Source organism: Aptenodytes forsteri, unplaced genomic scaffold (assembly GCF_000699145.1).
Source record: "Aptenodytes forsteri isolate BGI_AS27 unplaced genomic scaffold, ASM69914v1 Scaffold120, whole genome shotgun sequence".
NCBI lineage: Eukaryota > Metazoa > Chordata > Aves > Sphenisciformes > Spheniscidae > Aptenodytes > Aptenodytes forsteri.
The window spans coordinates 3,753,221-3,781,022 of record NW_008795938.1 but is presented as its reverse complement, the minus strand read 5'-3'; the positions used below and the strand labels follow the sequence as shown (position 1 = coordinate 3,781,022).

At 44.7% G+C, this 27,802-nt stretch overlaps 1 protein-coding gene across 1 annotated transcript in view; it reads right to left on the bottom strand.

Moving 5' to 3' along the window:
• PDZD2 (PDZ domain containing 2) overlaps positions 1-27,802 on the bottom strand; it is a 141,244-nt gene that overhangs the window by 7,586 nt on the left and 105,856 nt on the right. The window contains exons 7-21 of the mRNA XM_019473635.1: positions 26,285-26,433; positions 25,522-25,641; positions 22,893-23,007; positions 20,904-20,977; positions 20,513-20,738; positions 19,343-19,460; positions 16,991-17,123; positions 14,064-14,145; positions 12,982-13,085; positions 12,047-12,215; positions 10,104-10,894; positions 8,773-8,917; positions 3,198-6,743; positions 2,930-3,002; positions 2,131-2,248 (exon numbers count right to left, since the gene is read on the bottom strand). Coding sequence (XP_019329180.1) covers positions 2,131-2,248; positions 2,930-3,002; positions 3,198-6,743; positions 8,773-8,917; positions 10,104-10,894; positions 12,047-12,215; positions 12,982-13,085; positions 14,064-14,145; positions 16,991-17,123; positions 19,343-19,460; positions 20,513-20,738; positions 20,904-20,977; positions 22,893-23,007; positions 25,522-25,641; positions 26,285-26,433 — 5,963 coding nt within the window. The remainder of the gene's footprint in view (positions 1-2,130; positions 2,249-2,929; positions 3,003-3,197; positions 6,744-8,772; positions 8,918-10,103; positions 10,895-12,046; positions 12,216-12,981; positions 13,086-14,063; positions 14,146-16,990; positions 17,124-19,342; positions 19,461-20,512; positions 20,739-20,903; positions 20,978-22,892; positions 23,008-25,521; positions 25,642-26,284; positions 26,434-27,802) is intronic.

The window sequence follows — 27,802 nt, the reverse complement described above, 5'->3', positions numbered from 1 at the left end:
CATTAAATGACATATTTAATTCACTAAACTCAACATTTTAACTCAGTGTTTGCGTTTTAATTTTGTTTCAAAAGGCACATGGAACCACAGATTATTATAGTTTTTTGGTGAAACAACAGTCAAATTCTTGGTCTCACTGTGTGGGTTTTTGCCAAATAGTGGCCCTGTAAGATCTTCTGCATTAGAGGCATCCCTGCAATGCACAAAGCCAATGTCAGAAACCAATGCCACCCTGCTCCACATCACTGATCCATCAGCGCTCAAGGAGGGAGGAGCAGTCAGGGTTGAACATCTTAGTCCACAGTCTTTTGTAGATGTTAAGACCCTTCTCACCTGTACTCAAGTGAGAACAGCTTTATGTTAGGCTAGAAATAATAAAATCAGTTAAGTACCTAGGCTATCCTCTTTCAAAGTGCAGTGAGGGTGATGGAAACATACACATATCTTTGACCGTTAAGCAAGTACTATATAGCAACCCTTTTTGTTTAAGGGGTCAGGTTCTTTCCAACACGTGCTACCACAATTTAATTTGCTTACACGGGGGAAGAAAAAAAGTAAAAATATCAGAGGCTCAGATGTAAGAGGGTTGTGTGAGGACCACACGTCCTGGGCCAGTCAGCAACACAGTCTGAACCCTGGCTTCCCATTGCCGAGGTCGTGCATTTCCTCCCTCCCCAGCTCTCAACGCTGTCCTCAGCCAGCACGTGTACTATGGGGCACAGAGACCTGGCTATGGATGCTTATTGCTTTACTTGGCCACACAGCGGACACACAAGGCCTCCAGTGATCACCTCTGTTTAGCCTGTTAGCCAAAGATCACCAGTCATACAGATTTAAACAATAAAATGCCCGTATATTTTTTTTTTTTATATTAGTAGCAATCTGAATTCTCAGTCCGAATCAGGCAGTCCATCTCATTTTTCAGCAATTGCGTAACTATGAAGAACTGTCCTATTGTACCTTTAAATCCAGCATTTGACTTGCATAAAATTTTCCAGCGTACGTGCCATACTAGGCTTAAATATGGATAAGAAACTATGTGGACAAGGAGCGCATTCCAAAAAACATTCAGCTTTATAAATATTTGAGTTCTCAGGCTTTGAAAAGTGGCATAAATAAATAATCTCTCCAAGACCCCATGCAAAATACTTTAAAGAACACTTAATTACCTTCGGCCAGAAGTACAATCCAATCCTAATTTTATCAGTAAACCTACCAAACCCTCTTGGCTCACCAAGCTCTTGGGACTTGCAAGCTTTAGCTACACTGTCCCTGGAAGGAGGTAAAGCTGGGTATTTTGGGGAGGTTCTGTTCCCCCCCAGCCTGTTGTATGTTTGAAATAGCAACCTTTGTGAATAAGACCAGGAACGCTCTAAATGCAGCTCAGCCAGCAGTTATGCAGACCAGATGGCAGTTTCTCCTCCAGTGCTGTCATTATTTTATCAACTTCTGTTCTGATTTTAAAAGGATGTGGATGTATCCCAAAAACACAATCACTGCAAACAGGGAAGTAATGTTCTAGCAATCATTTCACTTTGGAGGCCTTCTTTAAACACCTAGATAATGAAGCAGGTTATCTTAATGCAATAACCAGTTTCCACAGAAGAGAGCAAAAAGGTCACAGGAGTCTCTTACAAACCCTCCAGCAGCCGCTTTCTGGTGTTGCAAGACACCAGTTCAGCATTCAACAAAATAAATTCCATTTCCGTGATCGCAGCTTCTAGCAAAAGGCGGGTGCTTCCAGGTGTAGAGAGGAGCAGAGCTTCCCTTGTGTGGTGGGGAAAATAAGTCTGACCCAAATGGGTGGTGGAAAGGTAAAATATGATGCGCAATTATTGGCAAATCCAGGAGTTTCTTAGCTGTACTAATGACTCAAATGGAGGCATACTTCTCCACTTAAAACAGGTCTATTTATTACGGCTCAAAACTGCTTTTGCACTGGACAAACAATACCCATTCTTATACCACTTATTATGGTTTATAGCAGGCATTCAAAAACCAGCATTAGTAAAACTACCATCAACTGTAACCTATGACAGGACTACTGGAGGAGCTCTGAAACTGTTTGGAAGAGATTTTATCTGCCAGTAAGAAAACCCTTAAAAATACCACCAGTAATCTGGTTTTTACCTTTACTTGTGCTTTGACTTCTTGGAGCATAGCAGCAATGTCACATTTTGGTACTACTGCTGACAAAACAGATTGCAGTTTTTGCTGGTCCAGGCTTGAGACGAGCAGCTGATCCAAGCTAAAATGAACAGAAAAATATAAAAGACAGCTTTATGATTCTAGACCGTGTAGAGATATGTTTCAGGTATACAGTGTAGGTTGCCTTAGGGTAAACAATGAAGGGCCAGCTCATCAAGCAGAAATCTTGAAAACAGGTAAGAAATGGTGTATGCTGGGAGAACGGGAAGGGGAAGAGAAGGCAATTTAAGAATAACTCTGAAAAATCAGTCCCCGTTCTGTTCCCCTCCTCCTTCCCCAATGGTTTTAGCAACAGACATTAACAAAAACAAGGAGACAGCTACATCTGAAGACTGCTTCTGGCAGGACAACAAGCTCGTTTGTCACCGCAGGCTGTGCTGGCAGCCAGCGCTGCACAGCCTCCCCCTCCACAGCGGCTGCTGTGTCGTAACGTAGCCGAAAAATGACCAAAACCAGCTAGAGGGGACACAGAAAAGGAGCCCAGCCCTGCCAGGATAAAGTGTTTCACCCTGTACTGAAGCGTGGCCACCACCAGACAGCAGCATGGCAGCTCCGAGAGATCAAGAGCATGAAGAACAGCACCCTGAATTGTGAGGTGAATGGGGGCTGGAGCCAAAGCTGAAATGCGCTTTGGGGCGGACCTGGGGCAATGGGGAAGCTTTGTCCTGGGAGAGGCTTGTGGGGATAAAAACAAAACAGCAGTAGCAAAGTCGACACCAACCTTATGGACCAGCTGTTTTCTGAGCGCTCCCCATCCAGAGAGCTGCTGTGGGGCACGTCATCATCCGCCAGCCCTGCCAGGATAAAGTGTTTCACCCTGTACTGAAGCGTGGCCCCAGCCAGACAGCAGCATGGCAGCTCCGAGAGATCAAGAGCATGAAGAACAGCAGAATTGTGAGGTGAATGGGGGCTGGAGCCAAAGCTGAAATGCGCTTTGGTGCGGCCTGGGGCAAATGGACCCAGCGGGCTGCGGTGGGGCCCGTCATCACCCGAGGCAGACCCTGGTGTCCCCGAGCCGCTGTCCCGAGGGCTGCTGGCACCCATCCCCATCGCACCCGCTTCAGTGGGGCTGCAGCGGGCTGGCGGGGCTGCGTCACTCCCGGCAGGTGTGCCGACGGCTCTGCGGGGTGTGATTTCCAGCTCCGTCTTGAAGCAGGCGGGCTGCGGCGGCCCTGAGAAGCCCTCTCCGCACAACTTGTCCAGGTCGGGCATGCTGAGGGCCCTCAGCTCCCGCAGCCTGGAGCGGGACAGCGGTGGCCGCCCCAGGCCCCGGCTGCGGCGCGCCTGTGAGGCCGAGGGGGGAAAGGCGGCCACATCTGCCCCAGCGCCACCCTCCTCGCTCCTCTGGGGCTTTCCTTCCCCCTTGCTGCCCTCCGCCACACGCGTGGGCTCTGCACTGGTGGGAGACTTGGCCATGGCGTTGGATGGGCTCGGGCTGCCGCCGTAGGAGCTCAAGCTGCGCCGCAAGGCCCGTGGTGTCTCGGCAGGGCTGGCTGTGGTGGCCATCCCACCACACGACCTCCTGGTGAGGGGGGACCTCGCAGCCGAGTGTATATCGATAGCCTTCACGATGGGCCGGTCGAAATTTGCCAGGTTTTCAAAGGATTTGATCCTCTGTTTGACAGAGAAGGATGAGGTAGGTTCATGTGGCCAGTTCAGCTCATAGTAGTAGTAATTCCTCCTGAAGTTCCTCAGCTTATCGGTGGCAGGGCAGCTAATGTCGCTGGCTGAGGGGGAGGTGTCATGGACTTTCTGGGTGCTTTTGGAGGCGTATGCCTGCTCCTTCCCACTCTGGACATTCGGCGGGTTGAGATGGACCATCTTTAACATTCCTGTCACCGTCTGGGGGTATTTCTCCTCTGCAGCGTGGCCCTGGGGTTCTTGCATGGGATGAACCTCTGCAACATGGCAGTCCTCCCTCAAGTGACCTGATAACTGGGCTGGCATCGAGTAAGTCCTCGTGACAGGTTTTGACAAGCCATAGAGATTTCTGTCTGCGGCAGTATCTGCTTTTGAGAAATACTGGATGGTACCCATCTCCTCAGTCAGCCGAGGCACTTCTGCATTTGCCTCTTCTGTTTTCTCCAGCAATGGCAGCTGCAAAAACGATGCTGGTGAGGAAGAGGCGGAGGAAGAGGAGGAAGAGGATGATGAGGAGGAAAGCTTCACCTCAATGAAAGTGCGCTGGATCTCCTGCCCTTCCAGCTGCTCCTGCTGAACTGAGGGGGACCTCAATGAAGAAGAGCCTCCAGCAGATGGTACTATGTTTTGCAGATCTAATTGCCCAAGGTCATCTGCACTACAGACGCTCTTGATCGTGTTCAGGCCTGTTACAGGGTTCTCAGTCCTCCCTTTCACATATTCAACTTTTGGTATCCCCTGAGGAGATGAAGAGACTTTGGACTGACCGTCTCTGGCTCTGAAATCATCCACCTTAACACCCTTACCCTGACACACTGCAGGCTGCATGGAAACTTGCTTTTCTTTTGGCTTTCCCCATGCCTGCTGCAGGTCTGTTAGCTCCCCACAGCCACACTTCATTTCACTGCTCGCTGTTGGGCTGCCGGTGCCATTCAGGAGAGGCAGAAGTGAATCTTCAGAAATGACCAGCGATGGTTTATTTTCTAGCTCTGACTTCAGAGTCCTTGAGGCTGCTGAAATGCTCTTGCCAGGATCTGGGTTTGTAGGTGTATTACGGGACAATGGTGTTTTCTTCCCCAGGAGTTTAGGGGACAGCTGTGGAGAAACAGAAAACCTTTTCTGATCAGCCCCACTGACTTTGGTAGGATTAATGCCAGAAGAATCCGAATTTGCCTTTGCTTTGCTTTTGATGGTGAACCCTTTTAGCTTTGGTCCTGCTTTGGCCTTCTGGTTATTTAAAAGGGTGTCCATTATACTTTTTTGTGCCATTCCCTTAGACTCCTGACAGGATTTTTTCTGTGAGGATGGGCTGTGCGGTACTGCAGCTCCTTTGCAGTGATTTGTGCCTGAGCTTTGGACTTTTCCATTGGAAGTCCTTCCTGAAGTCACAGAGTTAATTTTCTCATTTTTCCCTGGCAAGTCATGAGTTGTATTAGCCTTTGGATCTTTAGATCTAGTGGGAAAGGGAGACCTGAGTGATATTGCTCTTGGTGATGATGCATTCACATGATTGCTGTCTGTTTTAGACGAGCTGGACAAACTGTTGGTTTCCTTCTTCAATAAGCAATAACTAACAGCATGATTACAGTCATCAACCACTGTTTCGCTTTCAGATTTGGATCTCTGCTCATCACGACATCCTTCTTTCTCAAGCAAGTTGTTCTCCAAGCCATTGACATTTCTAGCAGAGCAAAAGCTTATCTTTTTGCAGTGCAGAGACCCTTCCTCTTCAATAGATTCACAGCATTTCATATGTCCGTTACTGTTCCCCAAACCTATCTGTTCTTCTGTACTTAAGGCACCATTGTTACAGAAAGAGTAAACTTCAGGGACACTGACTGAATTCTTTAGGATGTCTCTTTCTGGCAGGAAAACTGAGGAAGGAGAACACAAGGATGCAGAGGACACATCTGAACACTGTGAGGGACATGGAGTGGGACCACCGTGATCTTCCAAGCCTAGTTTGTTGATGCTTGTTTCCAGTGACCCACACATTGCACAGCCCTCAGTTTGCAAAACTTTGCCGCCGTAAGGTTGCAGTGGGGACAGAGAGGATGAGCTTGTTGCAGATGTGAGATGCTGCTCCTGTGTGGGCTTTTGCGGCTCATCGTTCATGCAACAAATCTCAATTTGCTCCTCATCCGACTCCATTACAGTACAGACTGCAGGGGCATTAGCAGCAGTGCACGGCCCAAGCAACACCTCATTAGCACTATCAAAGGTTTCTGTGACAGACTCTGCGTCTGAGTGAGAATCCTCCGCAGCCCCATACATAGACTTTGGAAAGGGGTCGCTTCTCTTACCTTCCAGAGAGTTCGCTGTAGGCAACTCATCCTCATTTAAACTGCTAAAATTCCTAGAATAGTTATTTAAAGAGTTTTTATTCACAGTAAAAAGTTTGCCTGTGTTAATGGAGTCCAACACAGACAGCCCCAAAACCCCTTGTGCATTAGCTCCACAATTCATAGTTTTTTCCAGCAGCTCCTCCTTGGCTGGTCGTGGCTCAGATCCGGGACAGCCTTCGTCAGTCCCGCAGCAGCACATCGTGGTGTACTCATCTCGGAGGGGGCTTTCCGCTCGTGACGGGGTGTGCGAAGCCCTGCTCTCGGGAGCACCCATTTGGCTGAGCAAGTCATCGATATCGGTGACGGGGATGGCAGCGCAGTCCTCGGCGTGGCTGCTTTTCATGGTACCTCTTTGCACGTCTTTGCTCGTGGCATCAGGTGGCAGTGTTGTTCTCTCCACCGCACAGCCGCCACCAGCATTTTGCAAACCTGCTACTTCTCGCTTCCCAGCACTCGGTTCTTCCTCAGTTGCGAGGATGCTGTTGACATCGGCCTGATTTTGACTGTCTAACCCTGGAGACAGGATGAGGTTTGTAAATCTGCTGACAGCTGCATCATGGTAAAAATAAATTAAAAAAAAGAAGCAAAATCCTGTCAGATATGGGAAGTGATACACAAAACACCAGGTTTTATTACAAAAATAGACACCCATGAAGTCAGACTGTATGTTTTCCTTTTGCTCTGCACTCCTCCTCTTCTGTAATGATGTTTACAACAACTCAAATTAATCACAACCCTGTGTATCTGAGTAGGATACAGGAGGGAGCAATCCACTTATCCAAGGTGAGTAGTCATGATCTGTTTAATTCTCATCTTTGAAATTTCAGCAGTCAAGCAGCCAACTACCAAAGTGTCAGCATGCAGTAAGTCAGGCTGAGCACTACCACTTCTCACTACATGTTTGATCGAAGATGTCTCCAATAGATTGCAGAGAGTACACAAAGCCCTGGCACAGCAAACAAAGGTGAACAGATAACACAGTGACGAGCTGTGCATAAGTAACTTGATTGATCCTCTCGGCACTTATGCAGGTGTTTAATGTGACACGCATGGGTGATGTTATACTCACGTTAAGCATATGGGCTTTAAAGGATTTCTGGCACAGACCTTTCCTTGTTTCCAATACATGTTTAACCCACTCTGGGGCAACACACTGAGCTCCCTGTCACTGCTGCGCTCCAACACCCATTTCTCCAGCTCTGCAATTTTCAGCACTTCACCCTAAGCATCTGCTTGCACCTTTCTACACTGCTGCTGGGACACGCATCCCCATTCAGGCTGCTTTCTAGAGGCCAGTTACTACCAGATGAGTCCCAGAAAATGCATGGAGAAGGAGGGGTGTATTCACAGTGTCAGCATCCTTTCCTGCTCATTCAAATGTGCCAGCACATCTCTCTAATCCTTGCACAAACCTGCAGGATTATCCACACCACTTAACTTAGGTACCCATGTTAAGAAGTGCAGGTTTCTCCTGGAGTCAACAAAGGGGAAGAGAACTCAGAAAAGCAATCTGAGGCAGCCAGGTTAGGATTTGAAGTACTGCTCTGCTTCAGCATGCTGGATCACACACTGAAGAGACCCTCCTCTCTGCCAGTGGGGCAGGGCAAGGGGAAAGGGAAAGCAGAAGAGTTGCCTGATATAGGAGTGCCAATGTGCCCCTACCCCAATGCTATCAGTGTGCAAAAGCCACAGCAATCTAAGGAGACAAGAACAGGACTCTCTGCCAAGCCAGGGATTTCTTAAAGAACAACTGGAACTGAAGCATCTGGAAGCACTTTAGGCTCCCAGGTATTAATAGGTACACAAAAAAGATCATAAGCTAAACCGAAGCAAAATATTATGTTCTTCCTGAATTTGAAAAGTATGCTTTTCTTTTTCAAACACTCATTTCCACACCACGTAATTTGTACAGTCTGTGGGGATGCATATATTGCTGCAGCAGCATAAATCAGCCCTGAGCAGAAACTAAGGAGGTATCAAATGTTTCAATTCAAACTAGGAAACTTTTTATAAGAAACATGCAAATAAACGTTTTGATAAGATTCTAGTTTTCTTGGGTTTTCTGTTTCATCTTTCTGCACATTAGAGAATTGACACATGAAAGGGAAAGAAAGAAAAAAGGCTTTTATTATCTTATTGCCATTCACAAAAACACTATTTAAACTTCAGCTTTTAAGAGAGAAAGATGTGATTATAAAGGGTTAATATATTTACTGAACAGGCAGAGCAGTAAAATGGGTTGTCAGGACAGGGTTGCTGCCAAGTTAGCTCCAGGTCTACATGAAATGCTCAGACCTCTGCAAATACTGGCAGGAGGGACATACAGTAAGTGGGAGCTTTGAACGCTTCACACAGGAGTAGGTTTGCTCTGCTCATCATGGTGCTAGGAAGGACCCCGAAGCCTGGTTTGGTGATGAAGTGCTTTGCCTGGCTCACCAATGCAGACACAACGTACCCCCTGTTTTTTCTCTGAATCTATGTGGGAAACTGGGGCAGCAGATCAGACCCAGCAGATCCAAGGGAATTTTCTTCACTGGTACTCAGAATAAATGGTACAAAAGCAAAACTACTTTCTCACCTGATGCTGCTTTCTGGATCTCCAGGGTTACGGATGTGGGAAGACACTGCATAAGCAAGCAGATTTCCTCGTACGTCATCTTACTGACTGGGATACTGTTGATGGTGGTAATCTCATCTCCTACAGCCATCTTGCCCATTGATCCCTGATGCAATGACAGATCCAAGGAAATCATAAATACACCTCAGAAGCCCTGCCACGGGGCAAAGATTGCAGGGGAGCAATTAATGGCTTACGAACAACATTCCCTATTTCACATCACCGCAGATCACAGGTACCACTGCTGTCAGTTTGCCAACACGTAAATAAAGAGCAGACTGTGCTTTTGCCAGGAGAGGAATTAATGATCAATCTAAGACAGGAAGGTCAAATGAGCTGCTGGGTTCTCTCAGAGATCAGTATCAGGATGGTGGACACAGCCCTCTTCATTTAAATGAATTGGGATGGATCAGTCCTAGCTTCTTCAGGACTGGAACACTGTCTATCATTTTTGCATTTCATGTATGAATTATATTCCTGGTCCCAACCTCCCATTGGACCAATGGGACTCTCCTAAATAACTAAGTTGGACCGGGACTGAGCTCTTAAGGTAAAAGCCTAAGTATGTTTCTAAACACTGCACAATAAGTCAGAGGAAAAGGCAGGAACAGAACCCAAATCCCCAGCTCTCACAGCCTAATTCAAACTGCTACGACATATCCCCTCTTACCCTAGCGGCCACTAACTAGATTAAAAATGCTACATCCAGCTTTGTACACCAGAGTATCCTCCTTCCTCTTTCTGCACTTTTGCATCTAGGTCAGCAATTCCACATCCGGCACGAAGCAAGTATCCACACTAGTATGTGCATGTATGAGATGCAGAAGAGCAATGTTACTGGTACTTCCATGGCACTTGGCAAACCTGACTAGCACTTAAGGCCTCCTGGTACCAGATTTGTATAACACAGCAATACGTGCAAATAAATTAATAAACATTTTTACCACCAGGATTTACTTATTTTGTCTTTGCCTCTGGTAAAAAGAAATGAAACAGAAGGACAGTATTCCCTCAAAACTGTGACTGCAAGTGGGGATCAGTCCATCTCAGTAGATCTGCCTCTTGACTTTCTTAGTTTTGAATCAGCCAAGGGTGCACTTCTGAATCAGACACACTTCATTTAACAGCAGCTTCAGAACAATTGGGATGAGATGTTTTGCCCAGCAGAGACAAACATCTCCCCTGCGCTTACTCTCAACAGATCACTTCCTTAATAATAATAATCATCATCATCATCCCCCCTGCGAAGTGAAAGCAAATCACAACAAGGCAACACAAATTAAAAAAATTACCATTTCTGCTGCTCCACCTGGCCGCAGTCCTGTGACAACAACCTTTAAGGGTATGGCCTGGATTTCCAAATCCAGGCCGAATGACTCGTGCTCATTGCGAACCAGAGTGACTACTTCACCCTGGCCCTGCCCGGCCCCATCGGGTGCTTCACACTTCTTGCTGTGAGGGAGCGTCCTCGCCACAGGTTTGTTATAAGAGCCATGCTCCTCTGTCCTCTGTCTCTGAAGGCTTCGGCACTCAGTGCTCATCATGCTTTTCACTCTCGTGACTGCTCTGTGCTCAAGTTTTGGTGACCTCTTAGATTCGAGTTGTGCTTCCCGGAGCTCCTTCAAACTCAGGCTGCCAAGACGAACTTCAGGCACACTTGAGTAATCGAATGCTATGATGGGGAAGAAAGGAGAGTCAATTTGCTCCAGTGAGCTGTCTGCAGACTCCACGGAGTTGCTGAAGACAGGGGAAGACGTCTCCGTGCTACTATGCCTAGTTGACTCACTGTCCTGGCTCTCATCATTGATTTCTACAGACGAGGTTGTACTGACAATGCTAGCGTCCTCCTGGCTCTTGGCCCTCTGGCTTCTTTGCAAGTGGGAGCTTTCGTCGTCATCACTAATGTCACCATCGTAGAAAACAACCCTCCTCTGCCGATGAAAGGGGCTGCGGGCAGATTTGGGGCTGTCGCTGAGGATGCCGGGTCGGACAGACTCCACGTGCTTGTTGTGAAGGCCAGATGATCTCCCACTAGTTGGAGAAGCCAGACCATTTGCTTTTGCTGCTCCTGCTTCTCTAGCAGCTAGAAAAAAATAAGTTATACTTTAATTGCATTTATAGATGATTTTTAATACCATGCATCTGACTGCAGCGGAGTACATGTGGCTCTGTTTGCAGGGCTTAACCTCTCTTCACAAACAAAAAAGCGGGTTTTTCATGTCCTCCCTCTAACTACAGTAAACAGCAAGAGGGATGGCAGATAGCTCCACGATTTATGGGTAATTCCTGAAATCAGTTCATGGCACATCTGGTTCTATTTTCAGTTTTTTTTCTAAATTATGACTATGACCCAAAGAAGAAAGGGATGCAAATTCACATGTGTATTTTAATTTAAACAACAGAATTTCTTTTACATTTTGCTTAAATTTACGCTCAGGATTGCCTGTATCAACTTACAGAGAGTGAAAAATGCTTTCCTGAACAAAGACACAAGCACACGACAATAAGTTTCAATTAAAGACTAATAAACCCAAGAACCCTTTCCACATCCTTCTTAGAAAGATCTGCATCTTATTTTGTAGAAAGTTTTTTTGTTTGCTTTGTTTTGTGGGTTTTTTAAAATGTAAAAATGCTTTTAAGCATTAAATAATGAATTTCCAGAGAAAAATAAGCTGTAGACAAAGACATTACTTGAGAAGCACAGGAAAGGGAGAACAAATGTAATATCCTTTGAATTTGAAATCAGGTGCATGTCAGTAAGGACATGTAAGATTCCTTCAGTCCATTACTATGGGGAGGAAGACACATATGCAAAATATCTGATGTCAAATTGAACATTTGATTGTTTTTACACTGCTATATATGACATTTTGAAATTGTGTATTTGAGATAGTTATGAACACTTTCATTTAAATGTAATCAATCAGATGATCATCAGTCATTTGAAAAAAACCTGCAGTGCTGTCAATCTAGTTTCGGCCAAACCAATCAAATAAAGTCATTTTCACATAATCAGAGCAGCAATTTGGACAAAATACCATGGAAACGTGCATTTATGTGCATTGTTGTAAACCCCTTCCATTTTCCAGAATTTCATATGATCAGCACTGGCTTGCACTACGCTGCCAGGCATTTCTTACCAGCACAGGAATCATCACAGCTCTCCTGTAAAGCAAACCAGCGCTCAGTGACTCTCCCCATTAGCCAAATGACCAGACACATTTCCTTTGCTTACTCAGGTTGCCGGGAAGAAGAGAGCCATCATCCAACAAACTGTTTCTGCTCTTCTGACGGAGCTGCTCTTCGTCACAGGAGCCAGTTACAGCATCAGAAAACGAGAGCTGGCTCGTACTGTCGTGCGAGAAGTACTGGGAAAGCTCTGCCTCGGAGCTGACAGATCCCTGCTGAAAAGAAGTGAGCCTGGTGACCGGCCGTCATCGATGTTTAGAGTCCCTGTCTGCATGCAAGCACCACAAACTCCACTCACATCACCCTTGTCAATAAAGGAAGTTTAAAGCCAATTTTTAAAATAGAGGACTTGTCAGCATATTGAGAGCCAAACTGTCAAACTTGGATGGCTGAAACACTGCACATCAATACATTTTTAGCCAGTATAATAAATAAAAAAGGATTCTAAATCCCACTACTTTGCAGATATGGTTCAATGCAGAAACAAGGGATGAAACCATTCACTTGTGTAATTCCCTTTATACACCTTCTGCACTGAGAGAAGGGAAAGGTTTGTACCTCTGGACACGGTTTGTATGGCTTCTTTGGCTCTCCCAGGAAAACCAGAGACTTTTCCACCGCAATGGCTATATAAAGAGAGCAAGCGCTCAGCCTTCTGCCCACGGGCTGAGGTCTCTCCTGCTAACTTCGCCTCTGTGTCCCACAGAGCAGGGGTGCCTTCAAGGTGGCAGGAGGTGGGAGCACACAGCTTTCTCTGCCTTGCTCTGCACATCGCTCCCAAAGGCTACCGCCACACAGACAAACAGGAGCTTGCTGCTGTCATGATTTAAACGTGTGACATAAGAAACAAACCCTTTTATGGAGCTCATGTCACAGGAAAGGAGCATAAAGGTTTGGTTTTGAACTCCTTGATCAAGTAAGAGCTTCAGTAAAAGCTGAATTTGAAGCAGACGCTGTATTTATTGCATCTAATCCTTTTACCCGGCTTGCTGGCTCCAGAAAGCGTTTCATAGTCCAGCTGAGGGGAGATGAGGTCTCTCCTTGTTTGGCCTTCACATTAGGAGATGGGCTTTTTTGTACAGCTCCTGTTAAACACAGCTTAGTTAGATGCCAAAAATTAAAGTTGCGGTCCATATATCCAAACAAGCTCCTCATTCACCTTCTGAGCTGGGGCTGCATTTAATCCCACTTATTATCTAAATTACTTTCCTAAAGTGAGATTTATTTAACATTTCACAAGCTCTCCCTTGGATCAGACGAAACATTATCACACAGACACATTACGCCAGCCAGGCCCAGGACAGAGCTACGAACAAGAGATGAGCAGGAGATGGTCTTCCTCACCGGCTGGAGCATGCTCCTGGCTAGGTACAACCTTGAAAGACAAATTAGCAGCCACTGGCAAGGTCTACTTCAAAAAAGGTCTTACCTGACACAGATACAAAGAGGATAATTACAAATCTAACATTTCTGTCTAAAAATCACCTTACTAGTCACTCTGCCATTGCCAAGAGTTTGCTTTTATCCGTAAGATTTGAGGAAGTGCTAAGTCCAGAGTTCAAAAACATCAGGCAAATGCCAGAGCACACATTTTGACATGACCCCAAAGATTAAAATGCAGTTGAAACACATAGTCCAGTATGCAATATCTGGACTTTTTCAAATGAACTCATGAATACTTTCTCTTTTTCTTTTTTTTTTTTTGGCATCTACATGGGTAAGTGTACACAGATGGAGTTGATTCCTCCTGTCCTTCCTCCACTGGGACATTGTCCTTCCCATTCATCCTGAAGAAAGGATAGAGCAACCACCTCTTGGCAGTCCTACTTTCAGAACATGGCAGCCTAGAGAAACAGAGCAAGTTAACATCAGCTATAGAGTTGATCCATCTAAACTGGATGTTTTTGCTAAAATTTCTGCAGTGGACAGAGTGCTTACATCCCCCAAACTGTCCTGCTGTTTTGAGGGCCCTCAAAATATTGACGTTGGGGAACCCAAGAGCACGTCCTTAAACCTTCCTGCATCTGGAAAAGGACATATATTAGGAGAGACCATGCTGCTACCTGTGACGTGAGCGGAGCTGGCGTCCTTGCTCTCTCGGTGGGTAGTACGTGCGATTGCTTCATCCATCTCCTGCTCAGAAACCTGAAGTCAAGTGGAAGACAGAGATCAAACTGGGTAGATGAAATGAAGATGAAAGTCTGACCACTTATCACTACAAATGCATGATTCATTTCAGATATGGTACTATTTTTAAAGATGCAGTAAAGAAGACCTAGTTCAGAGCTCCTAAGTCCTGGTCCCCTGATTCAGACTCCCTCCGTCCCACTCTCCTGCAAAAACCAGGAGGAAGAAGCCTGCTGATTTCATGAATTACGCAAACAAATAAAACAGCACTAGACTCAAAGAAATCAAATGAAGTCATTACAGCACAATTTTTACTCAATTAAGTACATTGATTTATCAACAAAATATTACTTTAAAATAGACAAAGGCTGCTTTGTACAAGCATACATCAGCAACAGAAGATAATCTACACTTAACCTACCGGAAGAATACCAGACTTTCCGAGATATTAGCTGTCTTTTTAATTTTAATTTCTCCTTGCTTTTAAAAAGAAAACCTAAATCAGTAATTGGGAATTAATGTTTCTCTGGTTTAAGAATAAATACTGGTTTACTGTATTTGCTAATTTTGTCCTGAAGTATTGCCATGCACTTAATTTTTATTACTGGAAAACTCCATATAATTTTATAAACAGGAACAACCAGTCTGTAGGTATATACATTTAAAAACAGAAAGCAAGTTAATTCTGTCGAAAATGATTTCTACACACATTGCTTTACATGAATTAAAATTCAGCATAAATAGAGACTAGAAACTTGAATCTTTCTGAACCATGAAGATTTGAAAGATTCCTAAGCAAACTCAGCAGTTTAAACATAGTTTAAATGCCACATTCACTCAGAATAACAAGAAGAAAGAAAATTTTGTGGTATTTCTCTTGGAAGTACATGAAAACACCGAAGTGAACATATTCAGCAACAAAATGTACTGTGGACCTTTTGTGTCATAAAATGAGACATTAAGTATAAAAATGTCTAAAACAACATGAGCCTTTGTAGAAATACATCTCTGTTTTCAGCCTGTAGCATGACCTTACAGCTAACCAAAAGCCTCCAGGCTCCTGGGGCACGGGGAGTTCCTACAGGACACGGACCAAGCCCTGAGAGTATGCTCCAGGACCTTTACACAAACCTTTGGGTACAAGATGTCTCAAGAGTAAAACTAGGTGCTGGGCAGACTGCAGTATTTGTTTAAAGCTAACCAAAAATCCACACTTCGGCAAGCTCTGCCAATTTTGATTTTTAGCATCCTCTATGCCTCAGGCAGATCAAACCGGAGAGGGACAAGCTACTTCCTAACTACAATCTGCAGGCTGGCATATTACTAAGAGCTAATAAAATAAAATAAAATACCCCCCACAATTCTGTAGATCCCCCAGTGCTGTCAGAAAAAGGGTGACAGTGACATAACGATAAATATAGGTCCCCATATGGACACTCCTTCAGAGATCCAACTATGAGGAACTGTGGATTCAATACTGCTGGGGGGGAAGAAATGCTTTAGGGTGTCTCCAGCTCAACTTTTAGCTTTTCTTAGCATTTCTTGGCAAAGAATTTGTTGTCATTTTAAATATCACTTATGGAAAACTGTTATAGGAGCCACTTAATAGTTTCCCTCTGTTACTGAGTAATAGCAAGCAATTAGCTTAACTCAGTTCATCTTCTCAGCAGATACCTGGTTAGGTCACTCATCGGCTTTCAAGCCACCACCACAGCAAGATGAAGGACGGAGGAGAGAGGGCAGGCTCCGCTCCATGAAGTCTTTATTTCATGCTACTTACAGACTCTCCAAAAAGTCTATATGCCTTAATAATGCAATCAAATTGAACCATCGTGCTGGTTCAGCACAGCATACAGACACCCTAGAAATACTGTTATCTTAGGCTGTAAGCCCAATTCTTACCCCCTCCATGCTTACCTTTAACTAACAGAACCATGTCCTCTTTCTTTTTAGCAGCACAAGGCCTCGCAGCAATGATAATAAACTCTGGGCAATAGACCCCTATTTGTCTATTGTTTGTATATTTGATTTAGCAGAAAATACGCAATTAATTATAAAATAAGAAACCTGAGTTCTCCTAGATATGGATTTATTAAGGCCCCCATTTGTAGTTAAGAGTTCAAAAGTCAGAGCTCTCTGGACCCACTAATGCAAATATTTTTACAGCTTCATTCCTGTTTAAACAGGAAGGTTTTGTACACTCATGAAATTCTTTGAAATATTGAAATAAAAGAAGCTGTTATTCCCTATAGCTTGGTTAAAAGGCTTTTATCTTCTATCATCAATTTTTAAAAATTGCTTGAAAATACTCACTTTGTAAACACAGCCTGATTTCCAAATTGCCCTTACACAGATTTCATAGTAGCAGTACATTCCAGATTCTCACGTTTTAATTCCTGAAGGAAAACTTTGATCTTTGGACAGATTTTACTTTTTTAAAAACAGTATTCCTACTACTCTATTATAGTTGATCAGTTCAATCTGTTGATATTTATATTCCTGGCCCTAAATTATATTCTACTCAAAGACAAACTCTCTGCAAAATAACTTTAAGAAGGAAGAGGTCTTGTGTCGTATTTGCGTTGCCACTTGGTCCAAGTACCAAGAAAGATGGGAACACTTCACTCAAGTAGTTCCAGGAAAACTGCATTCGATCAGCAGGTGACTAAGTGAAAAGCAGCAGGGACAGTCCAGCATTGCTACAACTTACAAAACTGGAAGACATCATTACAATCCTGGCTTCTTGCACAACACATAGAGAGAAAAATCCAATATTCTTCATTTGCTGCTTTCCTGACAGCAAGACTCGAATTACAGCGCCAGACAAAAACAACCCAGATACACTAACACATTCTCTCCTCACCTTTGGGTTAGGGTGCCGACTAATGATAAGGCTGACCGGACCTGGACCACATTCGCTCAGGATGGCGTAGGCTTCACTTAATGCCGCATGACGCAGGCTCACCGAATCTGCCTCCAGGATCTGGTCACCCCGACTGCAGAGAGACACAGAGCCAGTTAATCACAACCACCTTTTACAAAAACATTCGTGCTTTCAACTGATGGCCAAGCTTTGTCAAAGATACAAGTACATGGAAAAGATCTGACTTGCAAGGACACCAGTCTTGCTCTTCCTCCCAGTGATGTGAATGCTTTAAGTCCTGTTCACTTTGGGAGGGAGGTCCAGAGATCCCTTCTGCACTTACTGTCAGTGCTACAAACCCTATTAAACCAACAGAGAAAACTGGCTGCATTTGGACCAGGGTGAAAGCAAACTTCAATTCCAGTTCTGCATTCAGGTACTTGTTGAGCACAGAAGAGGAAAAATTAGATTCAGATGGGGTGTTCCTTCCCCTCATATTAAATTACTTAACACAAACACTGATAAGAAATTCGTGATTTAGATTTGAGTTTATGAAATGACTCCAGGAAAAAATTGAGTGCGATAAGCCTGTATTTGCTTCAAATTAATGTATAGAACCCATTTAAAAGACAAGAAGAAAAAACAAAAACCTCTGAGAGGAAAGCATAGATTCTTTAGTTTTGTTTTTCCAATTTCTTAACTCTTGCACATGGTGCTCAGACATCTGGAACTATTCAAAAGAAAAGATCATCAACTAGGGATATCATTAAAGCATTCTCCATAATTACTAAAGCATTTGCTTTAAATAGACATTCTCAAACAATCTACTACTGCTGATTTACGTTGGGCTACTTGTGACAGTGGAAATGAGTTTGCACTGTGAGTCCACACGCGAAAGGCAAAGAGGCAATTGCATGTGGCAGCCTTCAGTAACCTGTACTTCTGGTACGGGCTCAGGAAAGCAAAGGGTGACCTATCAGTTGTGTAATCATGCCGCTGCTCTGCCCATCTTTTAGATTTAAACAGCTATTAGAAACTACACAATTGGAGTCACTTACACAGGCGCACGATTGAGAGGGGGAGCTCAGATATGGAGGAGCTGGGTTCAAACCTCTTCTGGTATTGCAAAGCCAGTATTTGATTAATGAAGTTTTCCAAAAAATCAAAACCATCCTGTAAGTTTTGGCTTATGGAGCCATAAACCGCTGATGGGACAACAGAAGCAACGTCTCAAAGAAGCAAGCTAGAAATCTGGGAAGCATGCCTGGATATAATCAATCACTTAAACCTAATAAACGATACAGTTGTTACATACAGATGCAACCAGCACTGCAATCTTTTCCAAAGAGGCTTATAAGAAAGCAAGTTAGCATTAAATACTGTCTCCTCTAGACATTTCGATATGGTAGGAACTTTCAAGGGTTTTGGCACGGATGCCACCATAAAATTATCTTCTTCCCTTACTCCAAAAAATCAAATTGCTCTATCACAGTTTTCCTGGTGAGCAAGGAAACAGAAGGCACTCTCTACCCATGTGAAAGCAAGGCATTTGCTCAGCCTCTCTGCACCAGTGCTCACGCCACATGTTCAGTGCGGATTGCGTGGTCCCAGCGGGTCTTCAGCACAGCCTCCCCTCCTGAGCGATGCTCCCAGCGCCCACCAGCATTTATGCAGGAATGCAGAAAGGTGGAAGATTTCCTCCAATGTTTTTTTAAAAACGACGCCTCCAGGAGAGGAACAGCAAATAACTTTGTGTCACTTAATCCAACGTAAAGCACAAGGGAACACTAGGAATGATTGCTTCTCTCTCTTATGGTTCCTTAAAGACATCCAAACTCCAGGACAGATTAAATGAGACGGGCAGGTTGGCCTGCAGCGATCCTGCCAGACCGACAGTAAGGGCAGAAAAGCGCTGCTGCAGCCATGGGCACAATCAGCTTCAAGAACATCTCCCCCAGCTCTTTTTAAGAGTTTCAGGTGACTGAGCTTTTAGCAGAGCTCTGCAAATTTCCTCCCAATCTGGGGTCTCTGGCTGCAGCTCTGATAAAAAGACATGAGGCTGCACTTCTTGCTGCTCCCCCTTCTCAAAGGGTGCTATTAGGCTCAGTTTTCTGTATAGAGAATTAAAAAAAGAAAAAAACCCCAAACCTTAATGATTATGCTGCTTCCAGCACAGAGAATATTATTTCCTGGGTATTTAATACCACTTTGGAATGTCTTTATTTAAATCTTTTCTTTTTGGTGAACTCTTAAGTACAAATCCCCTCCCGGCTACACCAACCAATTGGTGAAAATAAAGTCTCAATCGATTTTATTGTAAAACCACTCCAGCATGTTTCTGCTTTAACTAACCTTAATCTGCCATCCATTTTAGCCACTGATCCTGGGGCCAGGCTGTGAATGTATATCCCTGGAGAACTGTTTTCCAGCGTGAGACAACAGGCACCAATGCCAAGCCCAACCCCTGGCTCTGTGAAAAACAAAAAGTACAAAGAAAAGTAGCTGATTGTAATCACACAGGACACACAAGTGTTTGTGTTCCCACATCCCATCTGAGACGAAGACTCATGTATTGTTTCAGGGCTGGCCTTAGGTGCAGTCAGTCAGGAAGTCCAGACCAACAGTGGAAATCAGGATTGAAAATATCTGATCCTGACTGTTTTCTGAGATCCATCACTCCCAGCAAATTTTCTGTGTGCCGTGGGAACCGCCTGGAAATGTCACACAAGGTCTGATCTGGTCCAAGGCACAAAGGAGTAGGGGCAGCAATCCAGTAAAGATGTCATTTAAAATTACTGCATAAAACGTGAGCACAGAAGATGCTGCCAACTGTACTGCTCTCTTTTGTTAAATATCTGCATGGCATCCCTCGGCAAAAAGGCACGAAGAAAGGTGAGGCGTTATCTCTGGTTCAATGATTACCTCTGTCCACTTTCACCTTTGCTTTTCTTCAGGTAACAGCATTCCTAAAGTAGGAAATGCTGGACGTCTTACCTTCTCCCTCCAAATTTTTAGTCCAACCTTTAAAATCAGCATATTTTAAGCCTTTAAAATAGGCGTATTTGTCCCACCACATACAGCATATGCTTTGAGTTTATCTTGTGCAATTATTGATAATGACAGCAACCCTCAGGCAGGAGTTCAAACAGCTCATCTGGGCAATTTTGAGCACTCTGCGTGGCTTTGCCTTCCCCAGAGCTGCCCTTTACAAGAAGGGCATGGCCATTTGGGCTGCTGAGAGGCTGATTCACATTTTGCCTGGTATCTCACAGCCTCCCCCTTTCAGCAGGACAGACACTGACTGCTACCTGTAAGAGTCTCCTGATTCTGGAGCAGCAAAGCGTGGAAGGGGGAACTCTTTAGAGGTTTTTGCATTAGAGGATGTTTTTCTCCCCCATCCTCTGGTTTAAGATCAGATGGACACAGGTAGGTGCCCTGGATATTTGAGCCTCTAGCCTATTCCCAAAAACTCCCCTAAGCAGCAGGGATTCGTTCTCCAAGCCCATTTCAATGGACCCTCACCTTTATTGAGCGTCACATCCATGACGATCCTGTCCTTTGGGCCGGGTCCTTTGCGGCTGGAGGAGGAACCGTCCGCCTCGTCGGGGCCAGGGACCGGCGTGCCACCGCTGGCGCTGGAGCTGGGGGAGCTGGAGCGGCTCAGCAAGGTGGGAGTCGCACAGGGTGTGAGGCTCGGGCTGCGCAGCCGTGTGCGCACTGTCAGGGTCACCACTCCTTTCTTGAGTTGCTGGAGAGACATCAGAGAACCCCAATAAGGCAACACGATACACCAACATTTGTCAGTAAACCTGCATACAGTAATTTCTGGCAGCGAAAGAATGTAAAGCCCAGGGTGCTAAATGGCACTGAACGAAGAGAAGCATGAATCTCTCCTGTAGTACATCTACATTACCTTAAACCTCTGAATGGCCTCCTGATGGGTCAGCCCTTGTAGAGACTCTCCATTAACTTCTAGGATTTCATCCCCTGGTAATTAGATACAAAAAATGAAGTCAGCAATATACAGACTACAGAGATTCCTGTACATAAGGCGACCTGCTACTATAACGAAATTAACTCCCCAGTAAAGAGTCTTTTACTGTTCTCAGTTTATTTTCACTTGTCCTAATGACTTTACAAGTTAATAGTGATGAATTAGCAGAGTAAAGACTGTTCTTCAGCAGAGACCCTTAGCTTGGCATTCTCATAATAACAAACAAGCTGAAAACACTACAGATTTTAACTAAAGTCTGAAAATAGATGCTCATAAGATGAAGTCCAAAGGGACTACAAAAATCCCTTTCTTTTGTGTGTATCAACAGGAGAAACAAGAATCTAAGTGAAACACTACAGCACATCACTCCAAAGCCTGTTCAGAGAAAACTGGCCTTGCTGCAGAAAGCAAACATGTCCTTTTACTAAATGCCTGCGGACGGAGAAGCGAATAGCCTACACACTGCAATAGCAAATGCCCTTCTCACTCCAAAGAACATGTCCCGTCACATTTCTACCTGCTTCCAGGCTCTGGGTCTTGCTACTTACACCCAGCTGTGTTGATCTACCTTCATTTTATTAAAAGGAGGGCAAAGTGAGCAGGATCCAGATCCACTTTCTGGAATTTTACTTGAATCTGTGCAAAATTAGATGGGGCAATGCCATCAGCCAAGTCTACCCCTCCTCTCCTTTCCTTGCCCAGTTAAAAAAAAAAAAAAACAAAACAAAACAGTATGCAAGCTCTGAATAGCCTGCAAAGGCTTGCTGGGTTTACGGGACAGCTGCTACTGATTGGCTTCCCATGGCAAGTGCACAACCTATGCTGCAGGGATGCGAGCTTCCCTCTGGCAGTAAGTGCGAGAGTTGGCACCAAACCTCTCCTTTCCTTGCCCCAGTTAAAAAAAAAAAAAACAAAACAAAACAGTATGCAAGCTCTGAATAGCCTGCAAAGGCTTGCTGGGTTTACGGGACAGCTGCTACTGATTGGCTTCCCATGGCAAGTGCACAACCTATGCTGCAGGGATGCGAGCTTCCCTCTGGCAGTAAGTGCGAGAGTTGGCACCAAAAGCATCCTCAAATACAACAAGTGTGATGAGCTATAACTAGAGGAATGATGATATGAGAAGGAGAGAAGTAACACAGGAGCAGCTTGAGAGAAGTAACACAGGAGCAGCTTTCTGCGGATGAGAAGTAAGCTAACCCCTGCAGAAGAGTTGTAAACCATCGCTTTAAACTCATGGTCACTTTGTACTTTCAACAGTGTGTAAGAGTCTGTCTGTCTGACATGGGAGCACTTGGACCAGGGTGCAAACACAAACAGAACAGTCTATACATCCAGCTCAGAGATCAAGACTGGAAAAGCAGTAATAAAATCAGGATGTATCTACTTCTCTAACCAGCTGGGTGATTTTACTGCCAATCCCATCCTTCCTCTTTTCTTTTTCTGGTTATGACTCGTACTTGTTGATTCATGCCAAAATCATACCAAGAGGCTCAGAGAGCACAAGGGCCCAAAACAGCCTCTCCCAAGCATGTCCCTCTGTATAACCCCTTCTTGGACCAGCACCTTTAAGCCAGATGTTGGTTGGACAGATACGTTTCACTGCTATCAATGACCCTTTCCAACTGAAGAATTGCAGCTTATGGCTTGGGCAAATAAAGTTCACTGAAGAGGAAGGGAAAAAAAACCATCATGATGCTGTAGTTTCCCCTTCTCAATATGCAATATAATCAAGTTACCCGCTATGAATGATCTTCCCCAGGATGGACAAACAGGGTGTGTTACATCCTCCACAGCCTCTTGCTGATGGCCAGGTGCCTAAATAAAGCTGTACTTGAATTTTTCTGCTGGACTGAAATAATATCCCACTGTGGTCCTTAACATGCAGTTGGATTCTCTCTACTGTACCTTCTTTAAGCCTTCCATCAGCAGCTGCTGCTCCGTTTGGGAATATAGTCTTCACAAAAATCCCCATGCGTCCGCGAGCAGAATCCTGCCCTCCCACAATGCTGAATCCAAGACCCTACAGGAAAGGGAGGAGAAGACACACAGCTGGCACCTTACTCTATCATCACCTATGTGAGAAAGGCTGCTGATAACATAGAAGACAAAGGAAAGATGAAAACCTAATAGCTGCTGCTGAATCGCACTGCCATCTTACCTCTGCTTGCATTTCCTGATTTACTTTCACTCTAATATCAACACACTTATCAACCCAAAAAGTAGCAGCAGGCACCTTAAGCTAAAAGACAAAAATGCTATTTCAAGATTTTTATTGTTTTTTAAACACTGGGTCAATGGCTATATGTTATCCTGTTCCCATTTTAAAAACTGTAACACATTGCTCTTAAATTGACAAGCAGTAGATTCCCACCCCTGAGATCTATATCCAGGATTAACTGTAGTTTTCTCTGCTGTCACAGATCCTGCATTTCCTCAGGAAAAAGAAAAGCTTAAGAACATGACATAAGGTCAGTGCTGTAATGTCAGGAATGTAGCTGGAAGGGGGCTGGCGTGGGGGGACTGCCATGCACATGTACATTTTTAATTATTCTGGAGACATGTACCACGTCGTATTTAAATAAATCTAGATCAATACATTCCCCAGGGCTCCATCTGTTAGCTCTTGCCCCTGCGCTGCCCTGGCTTGCTGTGGGACTGTCTTGCAAAGCTGATCAGGGAACGAATGAGCACAGCAGAACAAACCTCTCCCCCTTCTGCTGAGTTATTTCCCAGCCAAATCACTTCCTTGATCCATTCCCCCCCCACATTTCTCCTCTTGTCACCGCTGTACATGTATTTTACAGAATAAAGAGAAGAGTCACTGAACCAGGTGGACAAGGGAAGTGGAAAACTGTTGTGCTTCAGTGATCTGAAGCCACGGTTATTATTAGTGCCTCAGGCAGTGCTCTCCAGCTGAGGGATGCTGCCAGGGCAGGCACTAACACTGTGTTTACAACCCAATACAAGAACCAGCTCTTTTGTTTTACTCCGTGAATATAAAGTAGACTACCACAGTTACGAGCTTCTAGTAGTTTGATAAGACATTACTGATTTCTAGAAAGGAAGCATGCTAGTTCCCTCGTGCAACACAAAATAACTCAACTAACTGTTTACTGTGCAATTATCAACTGCAAAGCAACCTACAGAAAGCAGGAGGCTCCTGGCATTCCCCTGCATGGATACAGCAGTTCTCCCCACGGCTCCGTGGGGTGGGGTGGGAGAAATACAGCTGCAAAGCACAGTGGTTCCCACGTTAGCCCACCTTCCCGGAGATGTGCTGCCACTCCACAGCAGAAAACCACCCCTTGCAGATCTACCTACAAATGAAAAACCAAGGGCAAACACTTGGCTCCCAGCCACCAACGTGGCGACTCTGTGGAAATACTTTTAAAGTCCCAGTTCTGTGTAGAGATAATAAAGCAAATGCTACTGTACAAACTGTACGCAGTGCAACCCCTAACAGAGATGATCACTCAAAAAGTGGGCGAAAGGCACCCAAAACGGCAGCTGTTGAGGTGCTTCATGATCACTAGAGTATGCATGCTCCCAACTGCTTTTTAACACCTTGGAGCTAATTGCAGAAAGGCAGGAGAGGGTGGCTTATTCCACAGGGAGAAATAATCTAATTCTTATGAGAAAAATGAGGTTAAAAAAAAAAAAGTACGTGAAAAATGAAGAAATATTCACTTGGAAATGTCATGAAAGACCTGAAGCTCCCAAAACAAGGAGAGTTATAGCAACCGTGAGTCAATCTACCCAGAGGAGTCACTATTTCTAACTCTGCTAAACTTAAAGCACAAGCAGTTTGGTTTGTATTTGAGCTTGAAAGTCAAAACAAGTCTTTTTAGTCCAAAACATATCCATCTGATGAATTTAAAGAGTATTTCAGAAAAAGACGTGCATATTTTTAGCATATTTAAATGACAGCTCCAATACTAGTGTGGATTGGATTAGGGAAAACAATACACACCTAGGTTAATGCTTGTCTATTTTCCCTTAGCATTCAGCCAGCTGGTATCTAGCAAATGTGCAAACACACTATTGGGAGGAGAAAAGAGGACTCTTTGACCCAGAGAATTCAGTGCTCTCAGATAAGCAATCAACCAGGAACTTGTCTTTGGGTTTAATGCTTAATTTGCAGTGATTCTTTTTTTAATGTATCCAGATTCCACAGGGATAAAATATGCTTGTCCATAAATATGCATGCAAACAGGTACTATTCTGTAGCTGCACCAACTTTGCATAAACATACATATTTATAGATCCATTATTAATATTTTATATCTCAGTAATGACCATATGCACCAAATCAGAATGAAAGCCACCCTGCGTCAAGTGCATGGCACAAACATCGCTTCCCCCGTATTTTGCAGGTGTAACTTTGGCATTTACATTTGAAAATGGGATTTGTTTATCATTATTGTTATTATTATTGGCTACCTGAGAGCTGCTGGTAGTCCTGGGTGTTGGAGACAACTCTTAAACACCAGCTCTGGCTACATGTGAGAAACCAGCCACGTGCAGAAATCCTCACCTTGCCTTGCCCTTTCATCAGGACGATGTTGGAAATGATGGAGGGCTGGGTCAGTCTCCATGGAGATTCCACTTGTGCGGCACTGAAGGAACGGGTGGATTTCTTCACGATATGGTAGTCCTAACAAACATCAGCAAACAAGGTACGTCACTCTGATTGCTTGGCACAGGCACTGGGTTGTCATACTGGGAAAATTGCATGTGTTGGGGAAGAGGGAGGGGGGGATCTTACAGATATATTCAGAAAAATGTTCAAGGGATGAAATCCTAGCTCATTACAGTCAAAGTGAATCTTGCCACAGTAATTTTCCCGCATTTCGCACACTAAGAACATTTTGTAATGTACCAGTCATAATTTAAATTAAAAAGATTAAGGGTAGCCTCATGATATACTAAAGTCCTTATCTGCTAAAAAAAAAAAAAAAAAAGGAAGAAGGAAAAAAGCCTACATCATCAAGTCATTAAAATAAAGAGAAGCAGGATTTTTTTTGTTTAAGTCCTCAGATCTCTAGAGCTGCAACTCATAAGATCAGCCTTAGGACCTCCTGGCCATAGCAAGAAGTACCCCCCTTCACCATCCTCAGAGTAAAGAAGTTCTTCATAGGTGGCCAACGCATCCCATTTTGGTGTCCAGCCCTGGTTTCAGTCCCCATGATGTACCTACGTGGCCTTGTTTCACTACCCTCGCTTCTACGAGCTCCAGACAAATCTCGAAGGACCGAGCACAGCGAGGTGCTCAGAGCCAGCCCTGCCTGTCCACCCACCTGCCTGGCTCCTGCCGATTCCAGCTGCTGAGGCAGCGAGTGCTTTCTTCCACCCCGGGAATATTTCACTGCTATTTCGTAACTCGATTCACCGTTTTCCACTGTCAGCTCATCGTCTTCTCCCACGGACTCCAAACGGGATCCGGCACCTAAGGAAAACCACAGAAATACATCTTGCAAACGTCTCAGAGCTGCTTTATCCTCTTGCCAGCATGCAATAATCGCCTCCTGCAAATCCCAACTTAAACAATGCCTTAAAACAACGCTACACGGTTCCCAGCTGGGCTGTTAGAAGCTAGTTTTGATCATCCTCAACTAAAAACTTTTCCTGCTGTCACAGGTTTTCTACGATCTTTCAGTGATGCTGAACTCCTCAGCACTGTCATTCGTGGTAGTAAGGAAAAGCAGAAGATAATTGAGCTGGTAGCTCAGGGACAGAAAATTCAGCTGTTCTCACCCAATGGCACTTGCCAGTGCTCTCAAGCTTCATTTATTTAAAATTAAAAGACCTGACACTGTAGCAGTATTCATTTCTGGAGGTGTCATGTCACTTAGAGGGAAATTTTTCTGGAGAGGAAAAAGGAAAAATGTGCCAAATAAATGCTACTTTCTTTCCTTCTGGCAACGATCCTAGTTGTCTTAAGGAGGAGAAGAGTGCAGAGTTCACATTAGAAACAGAATTATTTGTCTTGAAGGACATCCTGTAATTAGGTGCAGAGTACCCCGCTCCTTGCACCAGGGCTCCTCCAATTCTCATTTTCTCCAAGGTCCCCACAGGACCCACAGTCACAGCAGTTCCCGTACATTCATCCTTGCCATTTCCCCCACCATGCAGGGAAAGGCCATTAACCCCTATTTTACAGATGAAAACCCAAGACACAGACAGGCCAAATTCACACAAGCTGGATTTCATGATGTGGTTTTAAGATTACTTTAAACCAAGGTTAAGCTGCCCCTTTCTGTGGCAGCTCTGCTTTCCCTTCGCCTTCACTGCCCTGTCCTTACCCTGGGGACAGCACTCACAAGCCATGGGCTGAGGTAGACCTCCTGCAAATTTGCCCAGGAGAGCCCCAGACCTGTTTTCTGCCACCTCCTCCTCGCCTGGAGGCTGTGCAAGCATTGCTGCCAGCACCAGGGAGGGATGGAGCACGGAGCTGGGGCAGCCGCTTGTTTTCACTCAGCTTTAAAGCAATTCTGCTGCTGCATCCATAGGCAAAATTTGTACTTGCTCACCAGAGTGCCGTTTAAACCCGATCCCTTCTTTGAGGTGTGAAACTACCTCTGGTTTTAAAGCTCCCCTTCCCCAGGCACGCAGGGCACCGCTGCTGCACACAGCCAGGACAGCTGTCTTGGCAGGACTGGCATCCTGGCACTTCCTTCACTCCCAAACCCTCCTGGCACCTACAACTAACCCTTTCCCATCACCTCTCCCTCTCTTCTTCGTTTTGTTTTAAGATTACTTTAAACTTAAGCTGCCCCTTTCTGTGGCAGCGCTGCGCTCCCTTCGCCCTTCCTGCC